Here is a 12,636-nt window from a genome sequence, read left to right as displayed (position 1 = left end):
AGAAGAGATGAACGGAACTAACCAATCGCAGCGTTTGAAAGAGATTTTTTGTTCTGTGTTTCTTTTGCTCCGTCGCTGTCTCCCTCGCGGGGATTGGTCAATTCCTGAACATCCCTCGCCTACGCCTCCGCTTTGGTGGAAACTAACCGTAAATAAGGAAAGTAAGCAATATACTGATACATTTTAATCCTAAATAATTTCAGGTTCGCGGCATGCTGCAAGACATAGCGACGCTAGAAAGCGCATGCCACACGGCGACCACGCGGCTGTCGTCACTCCGCGCCACCAGCCACACCCCCCAGACAGAAGAACAGACACTCAAGAGCCACCTCGTCGTGCTGCAGAGAGAGAAGGCCGCGCTTACCTGCAACCTGCCCTCGCTCATCAGGTACAAACATATTATAAGTCACACTCAATCTCTAATGCATGGTTCACCATCTTAAAAAATAACACTGACCCGCAATCCATGCCCGAGAAGATCCCACAACCCACTGCAGAATAATCTCACCGACCGAGTGGAAAGCCTACTCTACCACTCTCCACTGAACTGAATGTTTACAATGTTTTCTATAAAGGTTGTGTTACGTTTCCCAGAGCGACGTCAGACGACGACCTGCTGTCGACGACGGACCACGATGGCGAATTCGGCAGCACAGACGACCTAAGCGCCGGCGCCGCCTCCCTGCGCTCGCAGCGGCTGCTGCAGCGCCAACTATCATCAGATGACCCCATCATGGTCTGAGCTGCCACATCTACTAGACTTCTACTCCACGCCCCGAATGGGTAGTGTCCCTGGTCAAAGATAAAGGGACTTGGGAGTGAAAAAGTAGCAGTGAGAATTTCAGCTAAAAAAGTAATATTGCTATTTGCCATTTGTTTTATATAACATACATATTCTCATGTGTACAAATGTCAAATAGAAAAATTATTTTGAATATGAAATGTTGTATGCCCCCAGGTTTAATAAATTAAAAACATCTTATTTCGTTAGAAGTTCGATATTCATCACGTTTTTCTTTGACCTCATATCGTGCGTTTTAAACTTGACTTAGTACCTTATTTGACTAGTTGGACACTGCCCTAATGTCTCGAACTCCGGGAAAATAACCCGAAATAGATAGTCTCCCGATAGACCATTGTCTTCCCGATAGCGACGTAACCCTCTTGCCATTTACGTACACAGCGAGGCCACACATTTGAGATTAAGTTACGACGATACTATTGTTACATCAAGATTAAACCTGAGCAGAGTATATTCTCAGTGCGGTTATATTATATTACTTAGTGTTAGTGATGAGCTTATTCCTGTAGAGTACTGAGAGTACGCCCCAGCCCCGAGGTCTCCGGGTGTGTCCAAATACATTGATGTATATGATAACTATTTTTCGTACGTGGATATATATAACATCTTTGAACTGACATTATATTTTATGATATATTTTTCTCTTTGTAAATATGTAAATCTTGTCTTAATTGTGATTTCAAAACTAGCAATATTCTTTCTTTAGATTTTTATCGGTTGAATGTGTTCCAAGATGCCTTTAGTTGGGTAATGAATTCGTTTAGGTGACTACGTGTCTATTGTGATGATTTTATTGGTTTTCGAGTAGATAGTAAGCATTTACAATTATATTGGAGTCACTAAATTGTTAATGGTCATTCCAAACGCATTTTATTTAAGGCCCTATGATGCGTTCATTGTATTTGTTATGATAAAAGTTTAAATAATGCATTGAAAGCATTAATAGCAAATCAATTCAAAAATATTTATCTGTTTCCTAATTTTAATTATTCTAAATTTATACCTTCCGCTTACGGTGCATGAGTGGTATTTTCTGTTTTATGTTTCGTTGTATTTTTTTTTATATTTTAGGTCAAGACATTCTCTAAACATTTTAAGAACCATGACATAGAATTTGTTCGCTCTCCGGTTGCCATACATTTTTATATAAATGGATAAAAACAAATATGTTTGCCAATGTCTGTTTCCGTAATTTTGCTTTCAATTTCTAAAAGACTGTCTATTGATAAGCTATTGAATTTATTGTTAAGTCACAAATGTTTTACCCGCTTTATATTAGTTCGTAATTATTTACTATCAGACAACGAATATCTCTGTGACAACTTTAAATATCTTTTATGAAATGAACCTCTAACCGTGCCTATAGAGGTATTTTATAGCTCAATTTTTTACGTACTCGGTTCAATGTTTCTACAATTTTATGACAGCCACAGAAACTGTTGGAATCTCACGGGGAAACCGTTTTCTATGTAATGTTACAATAACCTACAACACTTTCTTATATGTATAACAGTAAAATGTCGTATACAAGTTCCTTATTATTTTTAGCTACTTATTGAAAGTGTGATTGCGTATGCTTCGTCGAGGTGCCGAACAAACATTACGTAAATGTATTAGCTGTTGACTTCTCATTGATTGGGGTTGTGTCGCAGTAATCTACTGTATTTTCTGTGCCTTCAACTAGTTTGCTTTCAGCAGTCCACGTCTATGAAAGTGTAGCTGTTACTGTTGTCTTTTACATATGTTAGAACCCTTGTAATATTAGTGTTGTTAGAGTCAAACAATCAAATATTTAGGCCACGTATTTCAAAGTGTTATAGACGTTGTTTTGTATAGTGGTCATGTAATGGTATTGTATCACTGTTTTAGGTCCCCATCAAAATCATACTCATAACTCGATGTAAGTTTCTATGTAAATGAATGTGCAATGTGGCTACATCTAGGTACATATTACCAACACTTTAGAAGTGTGTGTAGATAATGTTGCGAGTTCCATATAAGCATTATGTAAATACCTTAGTTTTTATGCAATTTTAGCCAGTTACTTTTATCTTAGGAACTGCTAACATTTTACTTGATTGTTTAATTTCTACAAGTGCCTCTCGTATTGATTCGGTTTTACTGTACTTTCCACTGGTGCCTATTAGGAAATGGACCTGTTTTTAATTTGAATGAAATTCAACTTTTCATTATTCATTGTCTGTTGATTTTGGAAATTACATACTTCCTAAGTTTTAAGCGTGTACTTAAATTTTATTCAGAATTCATTAAATAGCTATATTTATATATACGGTATAGTTTGAGACAATGTCATAGATTTACGAAAGTTGTGCTGTTAGCATGTTGTTGTGGTGTGGTTACTATTCTTGCTAGTTCTGGCGCTATGAAATTTTCGACATGATATTACTTGGATATTTCTACAGCTGAACTTTGTTTATCAACCTATGTAGATGTATTTGCTAAGGACCAATACTATGCCGTTTACACATTGTCATTTTATAATCCTGTATGTTATTTGACTGTGAAGTTTGTCCTACATGATAATCATTAATGAATCTTGTAATATAATAACATGTATATTGTTCAACTTATTTTTAGGGCTCCTATAATGTGTCAATATAATGAAATGTAACCAAAACTGTATACAAACTATAAAAATAAACAATTGCTGTGGAGTTGTAGTTTGCATTATATTTTATAAATTGAATAATGAATTGAGCATACATTAATTTGTGTTACAATATTAAATTGGATAGTCAACAAATACTACAAATAAATGCTTTATAATTGCAGTTTTAAACTAATAAGTCTAGGTTTTTTAAATATGTTATTTTTATCACCATCTCTATGTTTCCATATCCTCAGTAGCTTTTACACTGCTTTCATATTGCTGCCATGGTAATAGTCCAATAGGACATGAAGACCATTTGTGTTCACACGAAGCCAACTTCCAAGAAATACTACTTGTGCTGGGATCTTTACTTGTTTCTGGTTTATTATCACTCTCACAAATGACATCACTGTCTGAATCATTCATATTATCAGCTGAAGCTGATGCTTTATCTTCCATATTTATATCATCAACTGTATATATTCTGGATGCTGTTAATGGAAATGATTCTGGTGATGCTATTAACTTTGCTAAAGTGCATATTTTATCGACAGTAGGTTTGGGCAAAGATGGCTTTACAAAGTTAAGAATATTTTTGATGAAGTAAGTCAAATTTGGATTGTAGGCAGATATGATGGGTTGAATGAAGTGGATGTTCATCAACTCCTGGGGTATTGGCTTCTGTAAGTCCAACAGAAGCTTAGATAACTTCTCATTAGGAAACCAATGGTGGAACAGCAATATCAATTCTTTCCTGTTCTTGGAGCCTGCCTCACCAGGATTTATTCTGAAAAAAGAAAAGAAAATTAACCTCATTTCATTTAAAATAATTATTGCACATAAATGTGATGACAAAGAAAACACTTACTTATTAAATTTATCTAAAAACAGTTTAGATTTCCCTAAAGCTTTTAATATTTCTAAGACCCAAAGTGCAGCAAGTTTCGATCGATAGTCATGAGCATCATTGGCTTCAGATATTTTTATCAGTTCCATAAGAAAATCTAATAATAAATCATGCGTGTGCAGAAATGTAAGTAAGACTTCAAAACACTGGACATATTCCTTGCTTAGCCGATTTTTACTACCAAAATCGCCATCTTCAATATACTGCAATAGATCCAAAGAAAGGAACAGTGATTCTTCACCAAGCAGCACTTTGGTTACAATGGAGTTAATATCTTTACTTTTTAATCGCTTCTTGAAATAATTGTTCAGTGAATTTATTATCCCCGAAACTGAGACTTTTGTTAAGTTTGATAAGTCTACTTGATCTCCCAATATCTCACTCACATCACTAATAATTGCTCCTCTCATGTCAAAATTTGATATATCAGACATGCTTTTGATTTTGTTTCTTGGATGGGAACAAATACTGAGAGTGACACATAGGTTCATTAATGTAGATATCTTGTTTTCATCACAACTATCAATCTCTTTCTGACCAGAAACATAATCTGCTATTATCAATTTGTATTTGTCCCAATAAGATCCTTGAAGCCAATTTAAACTGACTGAGCATGCTTCTCTGAGTATTTCTATAGATGGGAGATTATTGCTGTGCGCAGTATCATGTCTCATGTCTACAATCCAGTCTGGAATTCCTAAATTCTTCGCAGCTTGGTACAAACTGACACCCTTGGAGGTCTCAGAGTCGAGCATGTGATTCACAAACCGCATTATGGCGGACGAATATGCTAAGCGCAGCATATTCTCGTTGATGTGGTCGTTAGTGTTCTTCAAATCTTGTATGTGCACTTCCAGTAGAGTCAACGTCGTCTCCACAGAGGACGGCAACGATGGGCATCTGGCTTTCCAAACAAGCAGCATTTCAAGGGCTTCCTGCTTGGTAGTGAACGTTGCCATGGTTGAGTAAATGTTATCATATACTTGGTACCATTCCTTGCTGTTAAACCAGGGTACGACGTGATAATGTTCAGTCATTTTCTTAATATAACACTACTAAGTTACTATATTCCGAATATAAATATAACCTCAAAGAGTTTTTTTTTTTTTTTTGTTTTGTTTTTCCCCGAAGGGTAAGGCAAAGGGAACTATGCCCATACAGCCATGTCTTACGTATTTTTTTTCTTGATGATTAATGAAATGATGAAAGGTGATGATGATGAAACCTAAGCCCCCACCCTCGGAGTAGACTCCTACTCCGAACCCCAAACGAATTAACTCAAAAGTCCGCATAAACTTTTGAGTTATGAAGCGGCTTCCCGGCACGAAGCGAAAATAGGCAGATACACTTTGTTTATTGAATACTCCAATATAAAAACACTCGCGAATGTCTTCCGACTAACTTAATGCGATCATTAACCACAAAACACCACTTCGTATTAATTATTTAGATTACTCAATGAAGAAAGCAACTGTCCCGTTCCCGTCTCCCGCCGAAAAGCCCTAACCTCAAAGAGGTTAAATTTTTGTTTTGGTTTTCCCCGAAGGGTAAGGCAAAGGGAACTATGCCCATACAGCCATGTCTGACGTATTTTTTTTCTTGATGATTAATGAAATGATGAAAGGTGATGATGATGAAACCTAAGCCCCCACCCTCGGAGTAGACTCCTACTCCGAACCCCAAACGAATTAACTCAAAAGTCCGCATAAACTTTTGAGTTATGAAGCGGCTTCCCGGCACGAAGCGAAAATAGGCAGATACACTTTGTTTATTGAATACTCCAATATAATAACACTCGCGAATGTCTTCCGACTAACTTAATGCGATCATTAACCACAAAACACCACTTCGTATTAATTATTTAGATTACTCAATGAAGAAAGCAACTGTCCCGTTCCCGTTTCCCGCCGAAAAGCCCAAAGAGGTTAAGCCCAAAGACCTTGTATAGAATAGACGGATAATATTTTAGAGTGACGATCAAACTATCACAGCTCTCTTTCTTCCCTATGGCAACAATCTCTGTGGAAAAAAGAAACAAACATAGACAAACACCGCTGTCTAGAACGTCAGTGTTTACCGTTTTGAGATGTTGTGGTAGTCAGCTGGATACCAAACCTGCCGTTAGTTTTTTGGTGTTTTGGGACATTATTTTAACTTTTTGTATAAACAATCTGTGAAATAGTGATTATTATGAACCATGGCTTGCGTAGCTATTGGTTGTGAGAGTAGAATGGGTGTTATAATGGAGAACGATCAAACAATGTCTCACCATGGGTAAGTTATCGACCACATAATACATGTTTGTGTGCAAGAAATACATTACCTGGTCTGGTTTTTGTAAAGTTTATTGAGCCCTAAACACGATGCAGACGCATATTTTCAGCAAAGCCGTCACATTTGTACAAATAATTGATTTCACATTTTACGTTAATCAGCTTTGACAGATCATGTACCCAAAGTATTATAAGTAGTGTTGTCCTTTGATATCGATAACATAATATTATGTTTGAATGTTACATCTACATGTTGCGTTATTCTATTCACGTTTAATTTATTTTTCGACCTGTTTCCGATTTGGATGAAAATTACATAAAGATATTGTATTTTCCAGATTTCCTAAATATCCTAATTTACGAAACAAGAAATTAAGAAACAATTAGATTCAGACCATGAAACGAGATAATTCTCTCTTCTGAAGGACGCCTTCTCCTTATTTAAGCCTGTGCTAATTACATTTCGATGTATCTTGCTTTCTATCGAGCAGGATACCAAACAAAAATATTACATAGAGATGCAGTACCAACAATATTCACTCACATATCTCACATAAGGTGAGTTTAAGTTTAGTTATAAGTTTATAGATAAATTTGCAGCTATTTCGTTTTTGTATTCTACATTAGCATGGAAAAAATATTTCAATACAATACAAATATTCTCTATTGCACAAAATAATTATTATGAATAACTATTTTGGTAATTACCTGTGATTATTCCTTCTATAAATAATTAGTATGAATAACTATTTTTGTAATTACCTGTGATTATTCCTTCTATGTGCAATGTGTAAACATGCAATGCTTGTGTATTTGTGTGCTCCACGTTAATATGTGCCATTCTTGCAGGTAAAGTTATAACGACCAGAGCCGACACTATACACTTCTAAAGAAAGTGAACAAGAGGAAATATTTTTTTTTATCAACAAAAGTCGGAATTGTTCAGTGCTTCGTAGTCATTGTATTCTAACTATATTGAATAAAAATCTTATAAAGAAGTATTTGCTTTTATTCTTTAATCGCATTGAGATAATCCCCGAAATATACTAGAAGGTCGTCTACTTCTTGTATCGAGAGCCGATTCGATTTCCGGTCAAGTCAATGAAAAACGTGTATTTAATTTTTATAAAAGGGTAGGTATGTGATTTATAGCAACCAAAGGGTGGCCGCAATGTCGTATTAAAATGATACTATAGTATATGTGGAGTAGATGGACCATCCTCGACCTCCTCGGCCATAACACCTTGCGAAATGACATAGATTCAAAAATGATAAATTGACCTTTAACAAGTTTGTCCATGATAATTACGTTGAATAAGTGGTTCTGAATCTGTCACCGCAACGTACGGTTCTTCTTAGGTATCTTTCTATCAGGGTACAAATAGGTATCGTTTTAACTAATTTACTTGTGGTTCTACCCACCCAGGTATGGATACTAGGTCGTTATTTCTGTATTTAATTAATCATTCAATTTGTAATGTATATTTTTTTAGATCTTGGACTAACATGAAATATTTAGCCAATAATAATGTCGATAAAGACATGGAACGGCACTAGTGGTTCTGATACAAAAACATATACTATAGGTACGTTTCTATAACAAACCCGCTACACCAGTACAAAAGACGTTACGACGATAGTATATTTATCTCTTTTTAACTTATGACGGCTCACATGAGTGCGAAAGACAAAACCTATGTTTTTCTTTCGTCTTAAATATGCTCCGTCCAAAGACCTTGTATAGAATAGACGGAGCATATTTAAGACGAAAGAAAAACATAGGTTTTGTCTTTCGCACTCATGTGAGCCGTCATAAGTTAAAAAGAGATAAATATACTATCGTCGTAACGTCTTTTGTACTCGTGTAGCGGGTTTGTTATAGAAACGTACCTATAGTATATGTTTTTGTATCAGAACCACTAGTGCCGTTCCATGTCTTTATCGACATTATTATTGGCTAAATATTTCATGTTAGTCCAAGATCTAAAAAAATATACATTACAAATTGAATGATTAATTAAATACAGAAATAACGACCTAGTATCCATACCTGGGTGGGTAGAACCACAAGTAAATTAGTTAAAACGATACCTATTTGTACCCTGATAGAAAGATACCTAAGAAGAACCGTACGTTGCGGTGACAGATTCAGAACCACTTATTCAACGTAATTATCATGGACAAACTTGTTAAAGGTCAATTTATCATTTTTGAATCTATGTCATTTCGCAAGGTGTTATGGCCGAGGAGGTCGAGGACGGTCCATCTAGTCCACATATTTATACTATAGTATCATTTTAATACGACATTGCGGCCACCCTTTGGTTGCTATAAATCACATACCTACCCTTTTATAAAAATTAAATACACGTTTTTCATTGACTTGACCGGAAATCGAATCGGCTCTCGATACAAGAAGTAGACGACCTTCTAGTATATTTCGGGGATTATCTCAATGCGATTAAAGAATAAAAGCAAATACTTCTTTATAAGATTTTTATTCAATATAGTTAGAATACAATGACTACGAAGCACTGAACAATTCCGACTTTTGGTGATAAAAAAAAATATTTCCTCTTGTTCACTTTCTTTAGAAGTGTATAGTGTCGGCTCTGGTCGTTATAACTTTACCTGCAAGAATGGCACATCTTAACGTGGAGCACACAAATACACAAGCATTGCATGTTTACACATTGCACATAGAAGGAATAATCACAGGTAATTACAAAAATAGTTATTCATACTAATTATTTATAGAAGGAATAATCACAGGTAATTACCAAAATAGTTATTCATACTAATTATTTTGTGCAATAGAGAATATTTGTATTGTATTGAAATATTTTTTCCATGCTAATGTAGAATACAAAAACGAAATAGCTGCAAATTTATCTATAAACTTATAACTAAACTTAAACTCACCTTATGTGAGATATGTGAGTGAATATTGTTGGTACTGCATCTCTATGTAATATTTTTGTTTGGTATCCTGCTCGATAGAAAGCAAGATACATCGAAATGTAATTAGCACAGGCTTAAATAAGGAGAAGGCGTCCTTCAGAAGAGAGAATTATCTCGTTTCATGGTCTGAATCTAATTGTTTCTTAATTTCTTGTTTCGTAAATTAGGATATTCAGGAAATCTGGAAAATACAATATCTTTATGTAATCTTCATCGAAATCGGAAACAGGTCGAAAAATAAATTAAACGTGAATAGAATAACGCAACATGTAGATGTTACATTCAAACATAATATTATGTTATCGATATCAAAGGACAACACTACTTATAATACTTTGGGTACATGATCTGTCAAAGCTGATTAACGTAAAATGTGAAATCAATTATTTGTATAAATGTGACGGCTTTGCTGAAAATATGCGTCTGCATCGTGTTTAGAGCTCAATAAACTTTACAAAAACCAGACCAGGTAATGTATTTCTTGCACACAAACATGTATTATGTGGTCGATAACTTACCCATGGTGAGACATTGTTTGATCGTTCTCCATTATAACACCCATTCTACTCTCACAACCAATAGCTACGCAAGCCATGGTTCATAATGAATAACTATTTCACAGATTGTTTATATAAAAAGTTAAAATAATGTCCCAAAACACCAAAAAACTAACGGCAGGTTTGGTATCCAGCTGACTACCACAACATCTCAAAACGGTAAACACTGACGTTCTAGACAGCGGTGTTTGTCTATGTTTGTTTCTTTTTTCCACAGAGATTGTTGCCATAGGGAAGAAAGAGAGCTGTGATAGTTTGATCGTCACTCTAAAATATTATCCGTCTATTCTATACAAGGTCTTTGATCTTAGCCGAGACTGCCCTCAAGACTAGGGATGCGCGATCCAGATCGTCGATCCGATTTTAAGGATCGGATCGGATCGTAATGCGTCGATCCGATCTGCGGATTGGATCGCATGCCGTCGATCCGATATCAAGAAAATCGATCCGGATCGGATGCAAATAAGCAAGACACAATTACTATTAAATATATATTTTCCGCCTTCGGGTAATCTCGGGTAAACTGACTCCACACACTAGATTTTATAGGGTGCACCATTTTTTGACCAAACAGTTTTACAAAACAAAACGTCCGTACATCTGAGATACTCGGAGACAATAGCAATTAGAAACAAATCAAACTACACTTTTTACTCGTATGTTTACTTACCCACAAAGTTAAATTATAATAAAATGTAATAAGATGCTGTATATCTATACCTACCCGCACGCAAAAGACGCCGCCAAGTTTGGAACTTAACGTAAACAGAAGATCGAGTTCTATCCTAACAAAATCGTAAGCAATTAATGTAGGTAATCCGCTTTTCAATTCATACGATCCAAGCGATCCGATCTTTAAAGTTTTGTATCGATCCGCCTAAAAATCGTATGGTCTCGATCCGATCCAAAAATCGCCAGATCGAATGGCTTTCGATCCGATTTTCTAAAAGATCGGATCGGATCGGCGCATCCCTACTCAAGACCAGTGTTGCCGATCTGTGGGGAATTCCCCAAACTGCGGGGAAAGCAAAGCTGATTGGGGAATGTGTGGGGAGAGCTTCAATTCGGGGAAAATGCGGGGATTTTAAGTATGAACACAAATACGCAATATTTAACATCACATTTCTGCTAGTCTTGATTGATTTCCCTGATAGCCTTTTATTCCGTAAGTTGACGTCAGAATAATGGTCAAGTGCGGTGTTTGTCTATGTTTGTTTCTTTTTTCCACAGAGATTGTTGCCATAGGGAAGAAAGAGAGCTGTACAGCAAGAAGTTGTTGTTGCATTGAGATAATCCCCGAAATATACTAGAAGGTCGTCTACTTCTTGTATCGAGAGCCGATTCGATTTCCGGTCAAGTCAATGAAAAACGTGTATTTAATTTTTATAAAAGGGTAGGTATGTGATTTATAGCAACCAAAGGGTGGCCGCAATGTCGTATTAAAATGATACTATAGTATATGTGGACTAGATGGACCGTCCTCGACCTCCTCGGCCATAACACCTTGCGAAATGACATAGATTCAAAAATGATAAATTGACCTTTAACAAGTTTGTCCATGATAATTACGTTGAATAAGTGGTTCTGAATCTGTCACCGCAACGTACGGTTCTTCTTAGGTATCTTTCTATCAGGGTACAAATAGGTATCGTTTTAACTAATTTACTTGTGGTTCTACCCACCCAGGTATGGATACTAGGTCGTTATTTCTGTATTTAATTAATCATTCAATTTGTAATGTATATTTTTTAGATCTTGGACTAACATGAAATATTTAGCCGATAATAATGTCGATAAAGACATGGACGGCACTAGTGGTTCTGATACAAAAACATATACTATAGGTACTTTTCTATAACAAACCCGCTAGTGTGCGTCAAGCTAGCGGCCTCAAAAAAAAAATGGGCACGAAAAAATAATTTGACCATACCAAAAAATAGTACTCTTGTTGAAAAAAATAGTACCTGTTGTAAAAAAAATAGTACCATCACGGTTCTGGATTTATAGCCATGTTTTATTGCACTTGCTAGCTTGACGGTGAGCGAAATTTGGCGAGAGTTAACGACAAGGTCTTTCGCTTTGATTTAAACGCCAAAAAATAGTACCGAAATAGTACTCACCCCCTGCAAAATACCGAAAGTAGTACTTCAACGGTTCCAAAGTTATAAAGGCAGTTCTTTGATCCCGCTAGCTTGACGTTTTGAAAATACCTATTATCTGGGGAACGCTTGCATACTTCAGTTTGTAACTAATGTCAATAAACTCGTATGAAATAGTACTCCCTACCATCATAATTTGGACCTGATTCTCTTTGTAGAAATGTTAAAAAATCATCATAACCTATGCCATACATTTATCAAGACAAGTACAGTCGCGAACAAAATTATTACACATGGTCAAGAATGTTGTCAGATTTTAGTATTTTTCCCCATTTTTGGGTAAAAATTGCTATTTCATACGAGTTTATTGACATTAGTTACAAACGTGTGCGTCAAGCTAGCGGCCTCAAAAAAAAAATGGGCACG

The 12,636-nt window shown here is 35.8% G+C and overlaps 2 protein-coding genes across 2 annotated transcripts in view; one reads left to right on the top strand and one right to left on the bottom strand.

The window, feature by feature from the left end:
* LOC126370935 (unconventional myosin-IXAa-like) overlaps positions 1–3,483 on the top strand; it is a 35,485-nt gene extending 32,002 nt beyond the window's left edge. Inside the window, exons 33-34 of the mRNA XM_050016068.1 lie at positions 204–388; positions 595–3,483. Coding sequence (XP_049872025.1) covers positions 204–388; positions 595–742 — 333 coding nt within the window. The 3' untranslated portion in view covers positions 743–3,483. The remainder of the gene's footprint in view (positions 1–203; positions 389–594) is intronic.
* LOC126370927 (uncharacterized) lies at positions 3,472–5,820 on the bottom strand. The gene is made up of 2 exons (XM_050016058.1): positions 4,282–5,820; positions 3,472–4,200 (listed from the first exon to the last, which is right to left on the bottom strand). Exons 1-2 carry the CDS (start codon positions 5,355–5,357, stop codon positions 3,648–3,650), a joined length of 1,629 nt encoding a protein of 542 aa, XP_049872015.1. The 5' UTR covers positions 5,358–5,820; the 3' UTR covers positions 3,472–3,647.
* Between the last annotated feature and the right edge of the window lie 6,816 nt (positions 5,821–12,636).

Source organism: Pectinophora gossypiella, chromosome 11 (assembly GCF_024362695.1).
Source record: "Pectinophora gossypiella chromosome 11, ilPecGoss1.1, whole genome shotgun sequence".
NCBI lineage: Eukaryota > Metazoa > Arthropoda > Insecta > Lepidoptera > Gelechiidae > Pectinophora > Pectinophora gossypiella.
This window is presented reverse-complemented; position numbering and strand designations above follow the sequence as displayed.